The 23,472-nt window shown below is 43.3% G+C and overlaps 1 protein-coding gene across 2 annotated transcripts in view; it reads right to left on the minus strand.

Annotated features, from left to right (window-relative positions):
• Nucleotides 1-623: 623 nt before the first annotated feature.
• Nucleotides 624-23,472, minus strand: part of LOC311058804 (semaphorin-4G-like) — a 58,911-nt gene continuing 36,062 nt past the window's right edge. The window contains exons 8-17 of one of the 2 annotated variants that reach the window (XM_084076313.1): nt 22,977-23,152; nt 18,953-19,097; nt 14,724-14,946; nt 13,887-14,002; nt 12,909-13,063; nt 10,839-10,900; nt 8,568-9,015; nt 7,540-7,822; nt 4,819-6,903; nt 624-1,766 (exon numbers count right to left, since the gene is read on the minus strand). In XM_084076313.1, coding sequence (XP_083932439.1) covers nt 6,484-6,903; nt 7,540-7,822; nt 8,568-9,015; nt 10,839-10,900; nt 12,909-13,063; nt 13,887-14,002; nt 14,724-14,946; nt 18,953-19,097; nt 22,977-23,152 — 2,028 coding nt within the window. In that variant the 3' untranslated portion in view covers nt 624-1,766; nt 4,819-6,483. Of the gene's footprint in view, nt 1,767-4,814; nt 6,904-7,539; nt 7,823-8,567; nt 9,016-10,838; nt 10,901-12,908; nt 13,064-13,886; nt 14,003-14,723; nt 14,947-18,952; nt 19,098-22,976; nt 23,153-23,472 lie in introns of both variants that reach the window. The other variant, XM_084076314.1, reaches the window with a different exon arrangement.

A 23,472-nucleotide genomic window follows, 5' to 3' on the forward strand; every position in this document is an offset into this window, starting at 1 on the left:
GTCCATTTGGTTCCATTTGCACACTCTCAAGAGTTACACACCCGTGAGGGGCCATTTGGAACGCCCTCAAGGAACCATGAGGGTACCTGAGCCACACTTTGTGCGACACTGGTGTAGCAGAGTTCTAGTGAGGCAACATGCACAATATCAGCACCCTGACTCTGTTTGACCAGAATGGAACAGAGCCTTCATATCATATCATCGTATCATAGGTAACGTGATACTAACATGAAGGAAATAAGGAAGAGGCCCCAATTTCCTTCCAATATGGCTGCTATGCATAGAGCCTATATTGTCTCTGGAGTTGAGATAGACTGAGGTTCAAATCGCCGCACATTTCGTTTGCTACAACTTGATCTCTCCCTTATTGAAGTATAAATCGGGCTTATGTGCAGGAATGTTGTATAATGTGTTTCCTGGTGAAATCACTGCATGCTCTCGGCTAACATGCTTCAGTGTGTCACATATGTGCACCTAACCACTTCAACCCCTACGTTTGTTGTTGAGAGTCCCTCAGGGCTTTATATTTGTGTCTTTTCTGTTTTCGCTCTACATTAAATATCTTCCCAGAAAATAGCCGATCTGCTATTTTCCGCGAAAGTTTTCCCCCAGAATACGGATGCTGAGGTTTTATGTGATTTTATTCACGATCGTTAAGGAGATTCACAACAAGTGACATTGAAAAGACAACATCGATCACAGAACTCAATTAATATACAAAACAATTCAAAAATAAATATGTCTCGTCTCTGTTCCTTTGTTTAGAGAACAGGTTTTGCAATACAAAGCACACATTTGTTTTTTCAAGTTGGCAACCGTGGCATAAATATATTTTTTACATTAAGATGAGTCACTTAGTGGTAGTTGTCGTTAATGTTAAAAAGAGCAGTGTTGTAGCATAATCCATCCAGAGGGGGCGATGATGATCCACTTGGTTTTGAGCTTTTGGTTTGTCTGTGGACGACAGAAAGGCAAGGAAGACGCCTCATTTCAGCGGTTCCCAACCTGTGGCAAGTGGGCCCCCAAATAATTGCCAAAGCACAAAAATGTTATGAATAATATAACATTAATATGAATGTTAAAAAGGTTTTCATTGTAATTAAAATAAACACCTCGTTAAGTGGTCAGATGGGTGGGCCGCAAACGCTTTCTCGAGTGGGCCCTGATCCACACAAAAAGGTTGGGAACCGCTTGCCTTATATTTTGTGCTCATACAATTTCTGACAGGCTCAGGAGCAGACCAGGGGTGTAGTATAGTATATTATAGGATATGAACACAGTTGTCATTGTACTCCTGTAGAACACAGCAGCTGTTCTTCTGCAGTGTTTATCCCAGTTCTGAACCACTTAAACCAGGGGTCTTCAACGTTTTCAGGCCAAGGACCCCCTGTTGAAGACCCCTGACTTAAACCCTCACTACTTAGTAAACTGGACATGAGTTGCATCTGTACTTGGTGCGTTCCCCACCCCCCTCATACCCTTAGCTAAAAATAGCCGATCTTTAAGCTCACAACGTGAGCGGGAAGATATGCTATTTTGGGGCAAATGTCCCCATTTGCGCCCAGAATACGGATGCTTGGGTTCAAGTGTTTTTTTTTTTTTTACAACGTTGAAATTCCATTTCACTCCCTCGTTAGGGAAAGGTCTTTGCAGCCAACCGGTCCTGTCGACGTTGCACGGGATTGATGGACGGATCACGTTAAGAAGACAGAAACCGAAGTTAAGAAGAGATCCACTCCGACCTGCGATCCTCATCCTCATCTCACCTGGGGAAAAAAAGCCAGGAGAGAAAATGTATATTCATCAATCTGTCTTCGACTCTCCTCCCTCCGCCATTCTAGTGCTGTTTTCTCTTTTTTTTTTTTGCAGGGCAAGACAGCAGCGCTGAGATCAAAAGGAGCAGTAACGGTGATGCTATAGTTAGCATCAGAGCCAGCAACTCATCTTCCATGCGGTGCTTGTTGTTGTTTTTGTTCGTTCTTTTATAATGCGGCTGAATCATTTATAGAGCGACAGCATTGATTTCTAAAATGTCACCATGGGGATTATACAAAGAGAAAGATGTCAAAAAAAATAAACTTGTCATTTTGCTGTCATGTCATGCTTTGAGGTGGTTTGAATGGGCCTTAATGAGGCGCTTGTAATGTGTTGTCATTGCTGCCCAGACATTAACATCGTATCTCCAATGCTTTAACTTTTTTTCATAAATTGAATACCCCACTTCATCATACAATGAGCGCTGCACAAAAGTTGTGAAGATAGCAGATATACAAGCGCAAAATGCGCATTGTGCGCAAGTAAATCTGCTATTTTCATTATTATAAAAGTTTATTTTTTTAAATAATAAAAAAAGGAAAGTTTTTTGGACATACAAGGTTTCCACCCGACAGCAACGTTGCGTTGCCTGGCTGCCTCCATCTCTTTTCATGTCTTTGATCAGTGCCACTTCCCATACTGCTTTGGTTTTTGCCTTCAGAAGTGCAGCCTCGACATCACAGGCGCGTCCTGACAGGTTTACAGATTCAATCAGCGTTGTGATGTCTTGAGAGGTCGGTTCACATTTGTGCTCTCTTTGGAGCTTTATTCTGAGGCATCGGTGCAGGAAATGAAGACGGTAAATTGTAGTTTTTCCCCCACCCCCAACTTTAAATTCAGTGTATTCAGTCTTATCATAACAGGTCAGCTTTAACTCTTGTCCAGACAGAAGATAAACGAAACCAAACGGGTATTTATATCATAATTTTAGTTTGCTGTCTTACTGGTAACATAAGGGAAGCTCTGATCCTCTCTGTTGTACGCCTCAGTCATAAGCTGTGTCCCAATAGGCTCTATGCACAGCAGCCATATTGGAAAGAAATTGGGCCTCTTCTTACTTCCTTCACAGCTGTTACCAATGATACTAATGAATACTAATGACGCTCTGTTCCATTCTGGTCAGGGTGCTGATATTGTGCATGTTGGCTCACTAGAAACACGTTGGTTCCCAAATGGCCCCTTATGGTGGGTGTGTAACTCTGAGAGTGTACAAATGGAACCAATGTAAGGGTCCATTTGGTTCCATTTGTACACTCTCAGAGTTATGGGGGTCCTTGAAAATATGCCACACTAAATGGAACAGAGCCTTAATTAGTATCATTGGTAACACCTGTGAAGGAAGTAATTAAGGAAGGGGCCCAATTCATTCCCAATATGGCTGCTGTGCATAGAGCCTATTCAGGGACTGCACCCCTCAAAACCAGTGCTTCTAGATCTTTGAATTTTATTTCAAGGACCCATGTCTGGCATGCATTTGGCCTCGGACCCTCAAAACACTGAGTGTACATATGGAACAAAATGGACCCATGAAGGGTCTACTCTGGTTCCATGTGTGCACTCTTGGTGCTACAGACCTGTACCGGTCCATTTGGTTTTTAACAAATCAGCAATTTAACTGTGGTCCGGGGACGCCCAGGGGTCCTTGGGGGGGTTCCATACAGCGACACAATCATTTTAACCACTTTATCCATGTATACGTTGGCTATTCAAACATAGCAGATCTACAAGCTCAGTGACATGCTTGCAAGCTTGTACATCTGCTATTTCTTAACGTTTTTGAAAATATACATTTATTTTTCAACACAAATCTTCTCTTCTGGGGTCCCTGTCTCAAAACATTTTCAGATGGGGGTCCGCGGCCAAATACATTGGGGGTCCTTGACACAAAAAAGTGTGAGAACCACTGATTTATTTTAGTAATTCAACTGCAAGGCTTAGTTAGTGACTGTGACCAACAACCGTGCCACTTGATTTACAAGTAAACATTTCTTTCAGATGGAAATCTGTGTATTTTTGTCCAGCAAAGTCTCTCTTCCTGTAGCAGGTCAGACCTAAATCAAAGGTAGGTTCTATACTTAAGTTAGTGTCTTATTAAACTTTCTGCCCTATGGCTAAATGATACACTGAGAGTACTTATATTGATAAGAGATTGAATGACACAAAAGGGACAATATGACTGCAAAGTTAATGGCAAAACCCAGAGATTAGGAAAGGAATAAAAGGTATAGCACGTCTGTGCTATACCAGTCACCTCTGTGCCTGAGCGAGTGCACATTAAAGTGTTCACTTCAGCCTGTTTTAGACTCCATAGTCTTGCTTTGGATGTTTTCCTTTGATAAATCAGAAGCCTTTCTAAAATGTCTGTGAAAGAATAAACTAGGTGCTGTAGCTTTTCACATCACTCAAACTCTACCTTTCTACAAGTCCTAAAAAAATCAGTTCAGCTTAGAAATGGAAAAAAAAGAGCTGAATCGCGAAACACAGATGAGCAATAAAATAAAGATGGTGCTCTCACTTGCCTTCACAAAAATCAAAGTATACTGCCGCTTCCTAAAACTAATGGCTGCATCCCAACACCTACAGTAGGTCCATTTCTTTAAGTGCTTGTTTGGCAGCAGGCCCGTTACACTGTAACTTTGACTCAGGTACTGGAGTTGAGTACATTGTTGGGTGTAGTACTTTGTGCAGAAAAGTACTCATCCTCTGCCCCCCGCTCCCTCCTATTTTTCTGTAAATATATCTAGGTTTGCATTTAGTGTTGTTGTTGCTGATAATGTAAAGTTGTATGTATTGATGATGAATTGAGTACAATGGACCACAATGGAAAGAAGCTCAGGGGGCTTTTGTAACTATACTGCCGTGCTGTTTCCAAATTTGCTAATAAAGTATTCAATCAATCAATCACTCACTCACTCACTCACTCACTCACTCACTCACTCACTCACTCACTCACTCACTCACTCACTCACTCACTCACTCACTCACTCACTCACTAGTACGTACCTTGGACACTTGGCAGGTTACAGGCAGAGACTCACACATCATGCTGGGCTCTGGTCTCATGGATGGGGAGCGAGCAGCAGATTTGGACCCGTCTGTGTCATGGTTGTTGGGTTATTTCTTCCTGCTTGTTGCCTTCAGTGTGTAGTACAGTACCATGTGTGATGATACAGCACAGCTGCTGGAACCTTCCATCCACGCAGAGAAGCTTTCATTCAAAACGAAGGCTTCCTCCCTCCCCCTCGTACGCTGGTTCTGAACACCATGCGGTGTCTTAATCCACCTAAACCCATCTAGTCTTAGTGAAACCGACCTGAGTTGCAACTGTACTTGGACAGGTTTCCCTTGTGCTTCTCATTTCTTTCAGTGTCCCCAAAAGTCTCAATCACATTTTAAAGTGCTTTTAAAATCATTAATACTGTTAAGCTTTCCTTTGCGTTGTTTTGAGTTCACGGTGTTATTTTGCTGTTGGTTAGTCCCGTTATATTGTCAAGAAAAAACATTTAAAAAAATATAATCAACATCATCTCCAGCCTTAACACCAGCGCCACTTATCTCGGTATGCGTGTTCATAGGAAATATGTTTTTAAATATGCATTTAAGCCATCTGTTCACCACTTGCAAATGCAAACAAAATATTGGCTAGCTGCCCGTTGCGTTTCGAAAGGAGACAAAACACGGCTTGTCCTCACAGCGGTCGTGTTCACATGGAACTCGTGTTCCTGTCAGCCCCCACCGGTCTCTCTGGGGTCCAGTAGGCCGGGCCTGGGGCCTGACCCGCCCAGGGGCCCCGTCCGGCTGACATGTCCGGCTGACATGTGGATGGTTGCATCAGCAAGTGGGGTGGGGGGTCAGCATGGGCACGGGCGGGCACACATAGACAACAAAGGGGGCTTGAGCCCCTGCCCTTTACCCGTCTGTAAAAAGTGCCCTCTCCATTTAATTATGGAGAAAGAAATGCAAACGACCCCCTTTCCATGCCATGCCATACCCGAAGGCAGCATTCAAGAGAATCGCCTTTTCCGAAATCTCCTGAACTTGATCGCAGCGTTTTATGTTGAAAGAATTGCCCTCTCTGTGTATAAATCCATGGCGTACTCGTACGCCACATCTGCAGAAAAAGGCTTACTTAGTTGAGCGCACACCGAAAATTGCCAATCTACAAGCTCACAACGTGTCGCAGTGCGACGTGTTGTGAGCTTGTAGATAGGCTATTTTCGCCCAAAAGTGCCCTTTTTAGAAATTTCAGCACCCTGCCAACTCTACCATTCTCTGCACGTCCCTGTGTGTATGGGGGGGGGGGGGGGGGTGGGGGTCAGTATGGCATGCTACGCTCTGCTGAGCTGAGGTAGATCCGCATGGCCATTCCATCCTCTTCTCTGTGAGTTCACTCATGCTGTTTTGTTTTGTTCTGGAATGGAAACGTTTTGGAATTGAGGCCTGGTCCAGAAATCTCTCCGAAAGTAAAAAAAAAAAATTAAACGTAAAGGATTGGAAAAATATGGAATAGAATCCCCTTTTTCAAAAGTTCAGGAATGACGTTAACAGGACAAAAACCCGCTCGTTGGCTTTTTTTAGTCATCAATTCATCAGTAATGATGGATTTTTTTCTGACCTATTTTTTAGCCCTCCCACCACAGAGGGGAGCTAGCTAGCTATAACCTCCTCCTACACAGAACTCTCGTCGGGCCGGGGCAGCAGCTGCGTCGTGGTGTGCTTCCTCTTCTCCAGGATGCGGTTGAGCTCGTCGGTGAACGAGTGGCCAGGAGGAGGGGCGGGGCTGGCGGCGGTGACGGTGACGGCGTCCGAGTCGCACTGCCTCAGAAGCACGTAGCTGTTGCCGTTCATCCTGCGCAGGACACTGGGCAGTGTGGCCGACAGGCCGCTAGGGGGCGCCCTGGCCAGCCCTGTCGGGCCGTTGCTGGCGGGGAAAAAGTCACATTCCGACGACGGGGAGGAGGAGAGGAGGAGGAGCTGTTGTTGTTGTTGTTGGGGCGGAGGGAGGGGCGGGGCCGGGGGAGGAGGCTGATCCGTGTGGTTGGGAGACGCGTGTCCCTCGCCCGGAACGATCTGGAGGAAGCCTCCGTCCTGCAGCGTCAAACAAAAAATTGTGATGAACTATTTAATTTGTGTTTTTTTTGGCGAGGAATACTGGAACGTATAAATACAAATTGCTATACATTTCAATTTTAATAATTGTTTACCAAGGCCAAAACAGGCCATAAGCTCAATCTATGAACTTATAGATTGGCTATTTTCACAATTTAAAAAAAAATGTTTCAAAATAATTTCAACAGATGATTTTTTTTTTTTTTTTTACCATTATGCAAAATAATTTTCATTATATTAACCCATTAAATATCATTTTATTTCTCTGTCTATGTGTCAATCTCATACTTGTTTATTTGACTGTTGAATTTTCTAACTGGAAAACAATAAAAAATAAGTTACAAAAAAAAAAACGGAAAAGAATCTGTGTCATTTTGATTTAGCGTCCGCTATTCAAAAACAGCAGATGTACAAGCTCACAGCGCGTCACTTTGTGCCGCGCTGCGAGCTTGTATATCTACTATTTTTGAACAATTTGGAGAAGATCTTGAAAGTGTGAGAACCAACTGATTTAGAAGGCACATTTGTAGAATGTGCCTTGAGTCTTAACGGGATAATCGCGATCAGACGATTACGTAACAATTATGACGGGCCTAATACCATGACCGTACGCACCTGCATGTCTTCGTCGTCGCCATGGGCCGCGTGCTGCTTAGACGTCCCGTTGCAGACGTTACCGTTGGAGATGGTCTTCAGCTCCATGTGGGAGGAGTTACGGTGCATTTTCTTCCGGCTCCTGCTGTGTTTCCTGCGGTGGTCCGGGTCCGCGGCGCGCAGCGAGTACTTCCCCCGGTGGCCGGCCCGCAGGCAGAAGCCCACGTAGAGCAGCACCACGGTCAGCACCACGCACAGCCCACCCAGGATGGTGATGAGGGACAGGTACATGGCCTCCATGTTCCTGCACGGGGGCGGGGGAGAGAGGCGGGGGTTATTAACCCATTAAGACCGGGAATGCATCTGTCATTTTAAGATTTCTTTGGCTATTCAAAAAATAGCAGATATACAAGCTCATAGCGCGGCACTCTATGAGCTTGTAGCTATTTTTGAAAACAGTTTTTTGAAAAAAAACTTATGTTGCTATAATATCAATGTATTTGGCCGCGGACCCCCATCTCAAAATGTTTTGTTCCAGGGACCCCCAGAAGCAAAGATTTTAGTTAAAAATGTTTATCTTTAAAAAACATATATTCAAAGTTTTGTACAAATGTTTACAATTCTTTATGAACATCTAACTAAAATGAAAATAAAAACGAGGCCTTACAAAAAAATTGCTAATTAACTGAAACTGTATTGACAACTAACTAACTTGTCAATATTTCTCACTTACTGTAAGCCTAGTATTTTGGGTGAATGTGAAATCATATTCGCTGTAATAACAAATTGTCTTCAAAAATTAAATAGCAGATCTACAAGTGCACAACATGTCCGCTTGTAGATCTGCTAATTTTGCAATTTTCCTGAGCTTGTTGGATCTCGCCCCTGACTACCCCATAGTACAATAAAAAAGTATTTAAAAAAAAATACAAACTAAACTAAACTCGCAAGCATGCTTTAAAAAACGAATCAACACTAAACTGAAATTGAGAACAAAAAGTCAAAAAGAAAAGAAAGAAAATGAATGACAAACGCAAAACTAGAATAACCTTGGCGAGAGGAACTCGGAGCGCGGCAGCTGAGGAGCTGGTGGGCGTGGCGGCGGGGGTCTCTCGGACGAGGCGAAGGGTAGTTCAGTGGGCGTGGAGGTGGTCTGAGGCGGCGGGAAAGGACCGTTGACCTCCAGACCGTCGGTGGGCTCGATGTACGGGGGATGAGGGAGCGGGACGTCCAGACGCACGGTCACGTTGTAGACAACCATGGCCACTTTGAGGTTGTTCTCCAAGGCGTAGCAGGTGTACTGTCCACCCTGGTCCGCTCGGGCGCCGATCAGCAGGAGGCCGTCCGTGCCCGTTCTGAAGCCCGAGTCCAGGCCGTAGCCCTGCAGCTCACTGCCGTCCAGGGTCCACACGGGGGTTGCCAGGTTGGAGCTGAGCTCACACTGCAGCAGAACGTCATCGCCGGCCATCACAGAGCGGCTCCGCTGGACTATCAGCTCTGAAACAACATGGCCATAACAGACATAAGATTGTCTTGTCAGCTCTGAAACAATGGCATAAGGAGACATAACAACGGGTTGAGGGAACATAGGGCTGAGTGAACTTGAGTAATACTTTTCTAAAATGTAATGATGCTACGACAGACAACTTATTTGGTGGGCCCCGAAGCAAAAAAGGATGAGCTCTTTATAAAGACTTGGCAACCTGAATCCCTTGATCAAAGCAGAAGTATCAAGCCTAGGTGTAATTTAAGATTCTGATTTGAGTTTTAATTCAAAGTGACCAAAACTTTCAACTCCGAAATATTGCCAAAGTATGACCATATATTCTAAATCAGTAAGGGGCTGAAAAAAGTAGGTTGGGCTCCTGCAATGCACTATTTAACAGGTATTGTTTTCAGAACTGTGCTGCTAGACTGCTAAAACAAAGAGAGAACACATCACTACAGTGTTGGTGACACTACACTGTCTCTCTGTCACTTCCACTGTTGATGCTACAGTCCTTGTTTAAAAAGCTCTCAACGTGTTAGAGCCAGCCTGCATTGCAGACTTCCTGCTATGATCCTTCACGAGTACTTAGATCCTCTACTAGAAGCTTGCTAGATGTGAATAACCCTGCCCTCAGGTGTGGCCTCAGGTGTGGCCGAAACTATGTTTTGGCCCCTGTCCGTCCATCTGTCCGTGTGTGTGTGTGTGTGTGTGTGTGTGTGTGTGTGTGTGTGTGTGTGTGTGTGTGTGTGTGTGTGTGTGTGTGTGTGTGTGTGTACAGCTAATCTCCAGCACCAATGGCCCGATCGACGTGAAACTGTGCACACACACTCCCTGGAGGCCAGAGCAGTACCTCGCCAAAAATATGAATATTTAATTATATGATATACTATATTTAATCATTTAATTTAAATGCAAGTTGTTTTTTTACAGAATCAAATGTTTTATGGTCATGATTTACCAGGAGCCTGGATGGCTTGATTCTAGGCTTAAAATAACTGATATCAATACTTTTGGAAATGGGTAAAATGAATGGCCTTTTTTGAGTGGAACCACAAAATGGCGACCACTGCTATACCCTATGGAAGGTTTCTGTTGGTTTCTTGACTGAAAAACGTGGTTTGGATTTTATATATCACTGGATTGGATCATGTTTACTCTTCCCCGAAGCAAGAACATCATTTTTGTGGAAATATTTCATATTGGTGGAGTAGAATTCAACTTTGAACTTTAGTTGCTGCAGCTTTGTGAATGTTTGTTTGTTTGTGTATGTTGGACTTCGGCGTTGATTGTAACATCTGTTTTGATGCTATCTTGGATGCTATTTTAATCACAAGACCTGTACCTTTAAATGGTATATAGCTTGCCTTGGTGGGTGACACACACACACACACACACACACACACACACACACACACACACACACACACACACACACACACACACACACACACACACACACACACACACACACACACACACACACACACACACACACACACACACACACACACACACACACACACACTTGTGTACACTTGTTTGTCCTCCCGCGGGAAGGACGACGGATTGTTAACAGGATGTTGTAAGTGTATTTCTGCGTTGAATATCAAACTGATTTCTCTCTAGCGAAACCAGAAATGTGCAGTATGTACGTGGACAAGCCGATCATAGCAGATCATAACACGTTGCGATGCGTCAGCTATTTTCAGCTAAAGCTTTCCCCACAATAACAGAAAACAGAAAAGACACTAGTATAGAGCCCTGAGGGACTCCGGTCAACCATATAGGGATTAAGTGGTTAAAGTAAGGATTAGATGATCTGTGTACCTACCGTCCCCAGTGCTGTTCTCACATCCTCTGTTGCCATGCTGAATGTCCTGGATTAACCTGGCTCTGTGAAGATATGCAGAAAATACATCTCAGAGGCAAACATTTTTACTTTTTACTTCACTTCCAATCCTCTAACCTTTGCATATTTAGATTATTACAAAACATACAGTACCCACTTAGGCCTTATTTTATTTGGCTAATCGAAAATATATTCTATTCAGTTGAACTTGCATACATAGTATGGAGTTATCTTTTATAGCATCGCTTCCAGGGACAAGCTTGTTGATTTTCAGTGTACTGTACATATTTGCATAACCAGGTTTATGGTTCCAGTCAACAAGTGTCCTGTTCTGCTTGTCATTACGCAACAGTATGGCAGTGTGACAGTGTGACAGTGTGACAGTCACAGGGCGCAGCGACACTCACAACCCAGGAGGTGAGTCACACACACACAACCCAGTAGGTGAGTCACATCACACCACACAGACACATGGGCACCAGCACACAATCAGCTGATCCATTCATGCATGGTTGATTGGACAAGCATGCACGCACGCACACGCACACACACGCACACACACACACACACACACACACACACTCTGTTATTAATTGTAGCTTTTATACAAAATTAAGTCTGTTTTAACCTTTCTTTTATTTCCAACATCTTATCCATGCTTTTATGTCGGCCTCGACTTCTGTAATGCACTTTATGTTGCCGTTAGCCAAGCCTGCCTATCACGCCTACAGTTATTGCTAAATGCTGCCGCTCGCCTCTGAAGTATGATCACATCTCCCCTATTCTTCCCTCCCTCCACTTAGCCTCGGTCCCAGCCTCACTCATCTGCGAAGAGAAGAGCCTGGTCACGACCTAAAGCAGCGAGTGTCTAGGAAGTCCTGAGTGGACAAGATGTCTGTTTCCCCCGAAAACAATATTGTTTGACCAATCACAACACTAGTTTCATTCACGGAGAATGTTAACAGATTTGTAAAGCATCAACGTCATTTCCTTGGGCGGTACTTCTGCCAAATTCAACCATTTCCGGTTGTCAACTTCCTAGACAACCAACATCCCAGGTCTTGCCCAGGGTGCTCTCCACTGGCTCCCTGTTCTTTAGAGCAGTGGTTCTCAACCTGTGGGTCGGGATTGGGAGGGGGTCCCCAGATGATAGTGAAGTGACAATTTAAGGACTTTTAAGACCTTTTTAATACCTAAAAAAACAAAAAAATAAACCAAAAAAAAGGCCATTACTGCATCAAAAGTAATCAACAAACTATACTAAAAGAATTGTCAAACATTGGAATAATTGTCAAATAATATAAGAAAGAGGAAAACATTTTGAAGACAACCGATCTACAAGCTCACAACGCCTCGCAACGTGAGGCGTTGTGAGCTTGTAGATCGGCTATTTTCACAATATATCTGTGGAACCAAGTCAAACTAAATGTAATGCCTCGACTCCTATTCCAAGTGCTTATCAGGGTGGGGGGTCCCCAGTTCAAATATGGTTCATTTGAGGGGTCACGGCCTGAAAAGGTTGAGAACCACTGCGTTAGACGATCCAGTTTAAGATTTTAATGTTTGCTTTTAAATATTTAAATGGGTTGGCACCAATGTACATAACACAGCTTTTATCTGTCAAAAACCCCAGGTCCTTCAGATCTACTGACCAGTCAACTCCTTGTGGTCCCCCCAACAAAACGTTGAAGACCAGGGGGGGATCGATCGTTTTCAGCTGTAGCGCCCAAACTGTGGAACGATCTTCCACTCCATGTTAGAGCGTCTCAAACTTTGCCTGTGTTTAAATCACATTTGAAAACTCACTTGTACTCCTTGGCTTTTAATCCAGACTGAGAGTTGATGTTTCCGATAAGCAAAGTGTCTTTATACTCTATTATTGTAGTTATTTTATCTCTTTGTATATTCTATTGAATTTTTCATTTTTTATTTTTCTATTGAGTGTACAGCACTTTGGTTCAACGCTGTTGTTTTATAGGTGCTCTATAAATAAAGTGTATTGGATTGGACAGTCATGTACGGTAGTCACATATACATAGAGTAAGCACCCACCTATCTGTGTATGATGTAATGTCCACACACTGGGCTCCGGTCCAGCCACAGTAGGGGTCCCTGGCGAACACACACTCATGGCAGGAGGCGTATCTGTGGCAGGTGGACAGTGGAAGCTGTACCAGTCCCACTGGAGAGCCTACGTACACACTCATCTACACGCACGCACGCAAACACACACATACAAATAATTTACAAATAATACACACATGAACGTTGTAACGCAAAAAAATCCACCAGGCGCACAAGCATCGGACGGTGATTTGAAATCATGGTATTTTTTTTTTCTTTAAAAAAAATGTTTTCATTGTGATACTGATAAATCGGTAACTTAAAGGAGGAGTTCACCCAAAAAATGACTTATTTTCTATCAATTACACACCCCATGAAGCCTTGATTTCATGGATTTATTTTTGTTTTTGTGGCATTCCTAAGACAATAATTTGATGACCGTGTGTATTTCCGGTAGGAGACACAAATAATCTACTTTGTGTCTCCTACCGGATACATTAGCCGGTAGGAGACAGGAATCAAATTATTAGCTTAGGAATGCGACAAAAACAAAAAAGAATCCATGGATTCAAGTCTTCATAGGGTGTGCAATTGATCGAAAATAAGTCATTTTTGGGTGAACTCCTCCTTTAAAGTGTCAGCCCTATTGATCCGAACCGCGAACACGATAGATTGATTCAAAATAAACATGCTCTGAAAATGCATGCAGCCCACCCCATGTGACCACAAAAATGTAGGACATTAATACCAAAGTCACAATAACACACACACACACACACACACACACACACACACACACACACACACACACACACACACACACACACACACACACACACACACACACACACACACACACACACACACACACACACACACACACGTCAAAATGTAGATGGACCATCAAATTTATGGATTAGAACATTTTGCACTTTTGGACAGAAGGCGGGTGGTACCAGTCAGTACCTGTGTGGTAGAGATGAGCAGGCTGGTGACAGGCTGAGCATCCTCAAACAGCTGCAGCTCTTCCACGATGTGCAGCTGCCCCTCCACCGCTACGGCCCTGTGCAGCCAGCCCTCGTCTGTGTGCGGCGGGCAGAAAGTACATTTACTCAAGCCGATAGGGGTCGTGTGTGTCAGTTCTATTGATCCGAAACCGCGAACGCGATAGATTGATTCAAAAATAAACATGCTCTGAAAATGCATGCAGCCCACTCCATGTGACCACAAAAATGTATGACATTAATACTATGTAATACTACTGATGTCACCATTTTACTTTATATTTTAAGGTCCCGATTCGATGTTTCGACCATTAGCACCCCAGCATCCATATTCTGGGGAGGGGACATTAGCCAAAAATAGCAGATCTACAAGCTCACAATGTGTCGCGTTGCCGACGCATTGTGGGCTTGTAGGTCTGCTATTTTGGTCTGGACGGAAAAAAAGTGAAACAACTCAGGTCCAGTTTACTAAATCTTTTTTTCCAGCACTGACGGCTCTCAATAAGTAACTTTAATTTGAATCACATGCACGATTAACAGAAGGAAATAACGAGAATCGTAATCCTGCTTGTAATTTCGATTCACCGAATTGAACGTCAGTTCGCCACTCTGACGACTATACTGTATAAGCCAGTAGTTCTCAAAGTGGGGTCCAGGGACCCCCAGGGGAGGTTCCGAGGGGTCCCCAGTAAAATGTGTTAATACAGCATCACAATCATTTTAACCACTTCAGTCATTTATATGTTGGCCGTTCAAAAATTGCAGATAAGCGATGGAAAATACGCGTTTCAGAACACACCTGTCCCCATGAATAAAACATGGTACGTGTGTCCATCCAGACCCTGGACCGCGTGGACGGCCATCTGGGTGTAGTCCGTGGTCCTCCTGAACAGCAGGGGGCGTCTGTCTGCGGGACGGACCTGCTGGGACATCAGCGGGTGCCTCCTGACGAAGTCCAGCACGTCGTCTGGCAGCGAGGTGGAGAAGTTGACGCCCTTTGACCTCAACGCATCCGTTATACACTGCAGAGGAGAGAGAGAGAGAGAGAGAGAGAGAGAGAGAGAGGTTTGGTGTAGTAGGGCAGGAAAAAGAGCAGACCAAGTACAAGTTTTCTAAGTATTGAGTGTTTTGGTTAAACTGTCTGAAAATGCACATTAACATGAATCCAACACAACACTAAACAATGATAAATGTTGTCAAACAAGTCTGTGAAGCTATCTATGAAATAGAGATAGATATGAACAAGTCTAATCTGCAACTCAATTTTATTGAAGACCCCCTGCTGTAAAAGACCCTCCCAATGTGGAGATTTGAGTTTGAGTGGTTTTGTGTTGAAGAGGACATGACACATAGGCCTTCATACAGTACATCTGCTTCTTGTAATATGTTTTTAAGTGTCTTTGCGTTATGGTCTTCTAAAGTAGCATGATATGGCATGAGAGAGGGATGAGAGGAGGGATTTTGCGAGAGAAACAAGCGGCCAGGTCGATGAAAACAAGCCCAAAAGAAGCAACCAGTTAAGAGTTTTACCTCTTTAGCCCTACAGTAGTCGCTTTTAGACAGCTTTTAGATGGGCCATTTTTGACTATTTTTGAAACATCGCAACAACACAAATCTTGTATGGGGGTCCCTGGCACAATATATTTTCAGATGGGGGCCAGGGGACAAATCCATTATGATTTTGGGGGTCGTTGACAAATGTTTGAGAACCACTGGTTTAAACAACATTAGGAAGGAAGCCCAAATAAGCAACAACATTTTAAAAAACAAGCCTAAAAAAACACAACTACCAATATTTACAAGCGACTTTACAGAAGTCGCTTACAATAAGCAGACTTGGCAACACTGCACTGTATTATTAGAGGTATTAGGGGTAGATTTAATCACTTCCAACCTGGCATCTCTATTTTGACATTATTATAGGCGAGAATGTCCCCAACACATGTCCTGACATTTTCTAACTAGCAGAAATAGCCAATCTACAAGCTCACAACAAATTGCGAAAAAAAAATTAAATAAATCCTGACTTGAAGTGGTTATTAAAGGACAGCAGTTCATTCAGTGACGCTGTGCTCTGCAGAGGAGCTTTAAGAAGTGAGGGATGATGTTAAAGAGAAGATGGAGAGATTTAAGAAGCAAGAGATGTGGTAAGGAGGGAGGAGGGAGAGATTTAGCAGTATGATCTGACTGTGTGTGTGTGTGTGTGTGTGTGTGTGTGTGTGTGTGTGTGTGTGTGTGTGTGTGTGTGTGTGTGTGTGTGTGTGTGTGTGTGTGTGTGTGTGTGTGTGTGTGGGGGGGGGGGGGGGGGGTGATGTAGTCGAGGTGGAGCTTTTTTAGCTGCACACATGCACCCCACATGCACGTGTGTGCACGTTTGTGCCCTGCGAGAGAGAAAGCCTTCAACTTAGAACAATAGCATATCGATCAAAAAACAACCATTCACGGTTACACTACTCAAAAGTAAAATTACACAAAATATTCCCAGACACCTCCCCCCAATGTGATAAGTGCAAATCAGCAGATGCAACGCTACTGCACAGTTATGCCCTGTGTCCCAACCTACAGAATTTCTGGATAGAGATATTCAGACTATTTTCCAATATACTAGAGGTAGAGATAGATCCAGACCCAGTGTTAGTCATCCTGGGGGTATCAGAAGGGATGAAGAAACTACAACTACCTCAACAACGCCTTCTTTCATATGGCCTTATTGCTGCAAAAAAATTGATACTTTTATTTTGGAAGAAGAAAGAGACCCCCACAATCAAACTCTGGCTGAACGAGATGACAGAGTCCTTACATTTAGAAAGAATCAGATATATACTCAAAGATAAACTGAAAGATTTTGAAAAGATTTGGAAGCCTTTAGTCTCCTTTCTTAAAGGTTGAAAGGCTAATCCTTGTGGATGACCCGACCCGTGTCGCACGTAATCTGGGGCAGCACTTCTGGGGAGGGGGAGGGGAGGCGGGAGGGTCCCTTTGTTTTTTGCTTAAGTTTTTTTTTTTTTTTTTTTTTTTCATGTTACCTGTCTGTTTTGTGTTTATGTCTGTTTGTTTTTGTTTAAAAAAAAAAAAGGAAGCTAAATGTACAACTATAACTTGTGCTTCACAATAAAAATATTTGAAACAAAAAACAACCATTCACACCGAGTGCCAAGCGTCAACAGCGTGAATTAGGAATGACTCTACTGGCTGGGTGCATTGCAGTGATCCATTTGTGTGACCTGAAGTACTGTAGGCCACTTTTAAAAGCAGTCCACCGATATGAACGTTTGGGTAACGTTTGAGTAGCTGAAGGATTCATGAATGTACTCAATTTACAGTGCTCTGCAAGGTACGTGCATAGGCACAATTGTAGATGATAAAGTAGCCTATCCTCCTTATGCAAGTAAAAAGAAACGAAAAAATACATAGTTAAGAGGTTATTTTAATCGCAGACCGCGGAAGCGTGTATTCGCAAGCGGGTGCGCGAGTGTGTGCACGACACGTGTGCGTGCCATAGCGCCCCGCCAGCTAAAAAAAAATGCAACTACTGTACATCCATTGGTGAAAGGTGATTATTCTCTTGGGTTACACTGCACCTCTGTGGGGATCAGCGGCCGCCGAGTGCTGACATACCGAGGGATTCTGTATGCGCCCGAATAAGGGAATACGTTTTCCACCCTTCTCCTTGTTCCTTTTAAAAGGACTTTACCCACATCCCCTCTAAGAGGCTTCCACACTCCACACATTTAAAGACCCTTCCAGCTACCCACAGAGTTTAAATGAAGCCCTGCAAAGTGTTGAAGTGACACTTTGCTGGATGGCGGCCGCTGCTATCATCGCTAGCAGCTTCTATGGGCAGCCTGAAGTTTTTAATCACGATGGAAATGTGTTGAAATGGCATACGCTGCGATACGAGTTGCCGTCCTAAGGTTGTTCTTTCTCTCTCTCCTTTTCTGCGTCGCTCTGTGTGGTAAGTGTTATCTGCTCTCATTGGCACAGAGCAGATAAGACTGGATAGGAAGATTTAGAAGCAATTCTTCTTGTGCTTCATCTCACAAGAGCTGACTGTGGCTGCGCTCGCTTATTAGAGAGGACAGTAATACCAAACATACAGTATGTGTGTGTGTACGTGTGTGTACGCGTGTGTGTGTGTGTGTGTGTGTGTGTGTGTGTGTGTGTGTGTGTGTGTGTGTGTGTGTGTGTGTGTGTGTGTGTGTGTGTGTGTGTGTGTGTGTGCGTGCGGGTACAGTATGTGTGTGCATGTGCGTGTGCGTGTGCGTGTGCGTGTGCGTGTGCGAGCAAGTGAGCGTGCTTGGATTACTGTAGTTGTGAGGACAATGTTCCTGCGCCTCACAAGAGAAATGGTTGTTTTTCAGGTTAGGATTACAGTAGTTTCACGGCTTGGTTTTGGAGTTATGCCTGATTTATACTTAGACGAGCTGCTACATGTTGTAAGCTTATAGATCTGCTGTTTTCGGCAAGTGACACCCACGTGCAACTACATATAGGTACAGTAACTCAGGCTAGCGCAAAAGAAAATGTTAAAAATGTTAGTAATACCAACTTGTGTGGGTGTATACGTTTATGTGTACAGTATACATCTGTCTGTCTGTCTGTCTGTCTGTGCATGCGTGTGTGCGTGCGTGCGTGCGTGCGTCTGTGACATCTGTGTGTGTACATCTGTGTGTATGTGTGTGTGTGTGTGTGTGTGTGTGTGTGTGTGTGTGTGTGTGTGTGTGTGTGTGTGTGTGTGTGTGTGTGTGTGTGTACCGGACTCTTCCTTTTCCTGGTGTTTCACCCAGGTGTGTGTGGTTTGGAGGTTAGAGTTAGACATAGTGCGTGGGTTAGGTTTAGGCATAGTGTTTGTGAGGTTAAATAAAGGTCAGGTTTTGGGCATTTAACACGCCCACCTGGGCAAAACACCAAAGAAAGAGGGAGTCCGCTGTGTGTATGTCTGTATACCTCTGTCTGTCTGTCTGTCTGTCTGCGTGCGTGCGTGCGTGCGTGCGTGCGTGCGTGCGTGCGTGCGTGCGTGCGTCTCACCATCCCAGGCCGGGGCTCAGGAACCTTGCCTGTGTATTCCTGCCATTTGGAGCCAGAGTTGTGGTTCTCCATGTAGGGACCCTGAAAGGCCTGCTCCACCTCAGACAGAGAGAACCGACACACTGCCGATGCTTTCACATTCTTCCTAAAAACACACACACACACACACACACACACACACACACAGGTTTGCATTACTTGTGAGCACATCAACCTTTTAGGACAGTGATTTTTGATTGCCATATTTACACATTTTTGCCATTAACCGTAAGCCTAAAACCCAAAAATAGCAGATCTACAAGCCCACAACGTGTCGCGATGCGGTGCTCGACACCAGCGCACAATTAAGTGCAAAACTCGAATCCCTAAACCTAACTTCTAAATACCTAATCCTAAACCCCAACCTGAATCTTTTCCTAGTGTAAAGGTATCTCTAAACATCTTTTTTAAATGATAAAACAACAATTATTTGAGTGAGGATGCAGGAAAATGTCTATTTCTCAAATTCTACTGTACTTTGGTCTTCACAAGTATAGCAATACTGTAGCACACAAAACCACGCACGCGTGTGCACACACACACACACACACACACACACACACACACACACACACACACACACACACACACACACACACACACACACACACACACACACACACACACACACACACACACACACACACACACACACACACACACGCGCGCGCGGTGAGAAAGAGCAGATCACAAGCCTGGTACAATAACACAACAGTACACCTCCAGTTTCCATAGAGACAGTGGTGGTGGTGGTGATACACTGGCTCACTGGGTTTAAAAAAAAAGAAGGACAAGGATGGAAGTGAAGGCAACACAGGAGGACACAGGAAAGGAAGCAAGGGAACACAGAGTGAGGAGCGAGGGATGCTACAAAATTAGTCACAGCTCACAGATCTGTGCGTGTGCGTGTGTGTGTGCGTGTGCGTGTGTGTGTGTGTGTGTGGGAGGGAGGGGCCAAGCGCTGCAGAATGCAAACAGTGTGAACCCAGAGGAGAAGCTATGAGCGCTGAGGAACAATGTTTACTCTTCATCAACAGGGGGGGGGGGACATCGCCAGGGATACACACTGGTGGGTGAACGGTTAGTGTGCCGAGTCTATACGGGTATATTTACATCGTCATGCTGTGTTGCACGTCTTTCCCCTCTCTCTACCCTCCTCAGCCCCCCTGTCTCTCTAAACTCTCCTACTCAAAGGAATTTAACCCATTAAGACCAGAGGCCGATTCTACACCCGATTCTAACACCCTCTAAATCAGTAGTTCTCAAACTTTTTTTGTGCCAAAGGACCCCCAAATTGATGTATTGGCAGTGGATCCCCATCTGTAAAATGTTTTGTGCCAGGGACCCCCACACCCCTCAAGATTTTGTATTTATTTTTTCTTTAAAAAATAGCAGGTAAACAAGCTTGCAGCGCAGCACGAAGTGACGCGCTGTGAGCTTGTATATCTGCTATTGTTGAGAACCACCGTTCTAAATCCTAAGAGTTTTGTGAAAAACGTAAGTTGCTATATAGCTAAAATCTAAAATGACACAGATGCTTTCCCGATTTTAATTGGTTAAACTAGAGTATAAACTGCCCAGAAATAGAATAAATCCAGATTGAACTGTTATGCATGTTTCCTAATGCTGTCAGAGACACTATCTCCCCACAAGCAGTCTTCTCTTTGAAGCAGTGCTTTGGTTTGTGAGAACCAGACGGCAAGCATCCTTTTTTTTTTGTTAATGAAGCGAATAAGGAAGCGCCTTATTCCCTGCAGTTCTCATTAATGGCTTTAGCAGGTGTCCCTATTTCCCCTGCTGCTGGCTGCAGAACAACTGCCACGCCATTGATTACAATGGGGATTTGACCGGACTTTACAATGACTTCTTTCAATTACCATGTTTTGTAAATGATGGTCCCATTAATTGATAATAAAGTTGATGATAACGTAGGGTGTTCTACTAGGGCTTCAGTGGCTTCAAAGCGAGTCTGTAGAAACCAATGGGTGACCTCACCGTTCCCTTCGTCCATATTTCTTTCAGTCTATGTTAGTGGTGTAAAGTAACTTAGTGAATGTACTCAAGTACTGTACTTTACTGGAGTATTTCCAATTTTCAGTACTTTTACTTCTACTCCACTACATCTCAGAGGCAAATATTGTACTTTTACTCCACAACAATTATTTGAACATTTTAGTTGCTAGTTACGTTGCAGATATAAATCATTACATTATAAAACATATATTAGCCACTTCAGCCCTGTTTTATACCTAGGCTATTTGAAAATAGCCGATCTACAAGCTCACAACGCTTCGCATCGCGACGCGTTGTGAGCTTGTAGATCTGCTATTTTCAAACATTTAGTTCTTTTACTTTTAGAACTTTAAGTACATTTTGATACCAGTACCTTTGTACTTTTACTCAAATAAAAGCCCGTACTCTTAGTTGTAACAGAGTACTTCTACATTGCAGTATCGATACTTTTACTTAACTAAAACATTTGAGTACTTTTTCCACGACTGGTCTATAGTTAGAACATTTCTAAATTAGTTTTCCATGTCTGTATCCTTACGTGAACTCCTGCAGTCAAAACAGTCATTCAGCAAACAGAGAGGATGGTCACTTTACTAACCTCTGACCTCCTCCTAAGAGGTAGAGAGAGACACAGATCAACAACATACTGAAAATAGCAGATATACAAGCTCACAACGTGTCGCTTCGTTCCGTGGACAAATAGCCTACCTATTAATTTGGGGGTCCTTGAAATGAAAAGGTTTGAGAACCACTAGTTTAAACAACATTAAAACAGCAAGCCCAAATAAGCAACCACACTTTAGAAACAATCCCTCAGAAATACGCAACCCGCAACAACTTTACAGAAAAACAAGCCCAACGTTGCTTAATAAGCGGACTTGGCAATGCTGATCAACATTCAGGCCATGAACCCTATTGAGAAACTCAAAAGCCCTTTAGACTCAAACACACTTTCAACAGAATCTAAATTGTCAATTTATATTCACTCTCCACCCTTCCCCGAAATGTTCTTTCATTTTTTGGGGTGGAGGGGGGGTGTAAAACTTTCTTCTCTATCTCGTTCTGTCTTTCACAGCTGTCTTTCATCTCCTGCCTCTAGTCTTCTGTGAATAATCTGGAGTGCATCGATCTCTTGGCTTTTCATCTGCTTGTCCTCTGCTGATTTAAATTCACACTCTCAAAAGAACTCTGAGACGGGCCACAGAGACCCCAGACAACATAAACTGTGGTGGAAAAAAATATATATATATTTTTGACTTAACCCTCATGCCTTGCTAAAAAAAAAGAAAATTACGTTGAGAATGTTAACTATATAATGTATTTTTTCATGAAGGAGTTCTTGTTTACATTATATCATGATTTAACTATTTAACTATTAATTAACTAAATTAACCCTTTAGATGCCTTGATCATATACCACTAACCTTTTTTTTTTGGTAATACATTATAATTCGATATTCTAGAAACAAATTTGACTTCTATCATTATTCGGAAATTATTTGCCCCATTTTTTCATGAAGGGGTTCTTGTTTAATTTATATCATGATTTAATTAATCACGATGAAATGAACCCTTTAGATGCCAGTTTTGCCATCATAAGCCCTACAAAAGAAATTACACAAAATAGACTATAATTCAATATTCTAAAAGAATGATTTGATTTTGATTAGTATGGCTGACCCATCTGAATGATTTGTGAGAAGATTGATTTTGGTGCATTATTACTTTTTGTATAATGTCAGATCGAAAAAGTGAAAAAAATGTAAAAGTACGTTGGGAGTGTGAACTACAAGATTTGTATTTTGAATTTTAAACTAAACAAAAATATTTTCATTGACTAATGTCGTTTTGTTTTGGTATTGAAAAGCACCGTTTCTGGCACCGTTTAGGCACCGGCACCATTAGAAGAAAAAAAAAAACAGTTTAGCACTGGTATTGGGTAAAACCCAATCGATACCCAACCCCCGCTCACCACTCCAGGCCGAAGACGCCATAGAAGAGGGTCTCGCCTGGCGTGCGTCCGTGCAGGACGAAGGCACTGCGCAGCATGTTGAAGTGGAAGTCGTACTCAGGTAGAGAACACAGCAGCCTGGCCTTCAGGAAGGATGTCCACCTCTTCTGGAGGGTCAGGCGACCTCCTCTGTCCCCCTGAAGAGGAGATTACAATTCTTGTGAGAACCTCGGAATTTTAAACATGGCAATTTTACAAATGCCACATTATTACCCTTGCCCTAAAGTATCATGCACTGAAAATATCTGATCTAAAAGCTCACAACGCGTCGCAGCTTTCAGGTCGGCTATTCGTGGTGTGCAACACCGGTGAGCAAATAAGTATAAATCAGACACACACAACTCAAACACCTAACGTCTACATGCCTAATCTTAACCATAACCCCAACCTGAATCTTTTTTTGTTTTGTTTTTGTTACCATAAAACAACCATTTCTCTTATGAAGACCAGGACAATT

Source organism: Gymnoscopelus microlampas, assembly GCF_963454915.1.
Source record: "Gymnoscopelus microlampas genome assembly, chromosome: 13".
In the NCBI taxonomy this organism is placed as follows: domain Eukaryota; kingdom Metazoa; phylum Chordata; class Actinopteri; order Myctophiformes; family Myctophidae; genus Gymnoscopelus; species Gymnoscopelus microlampas.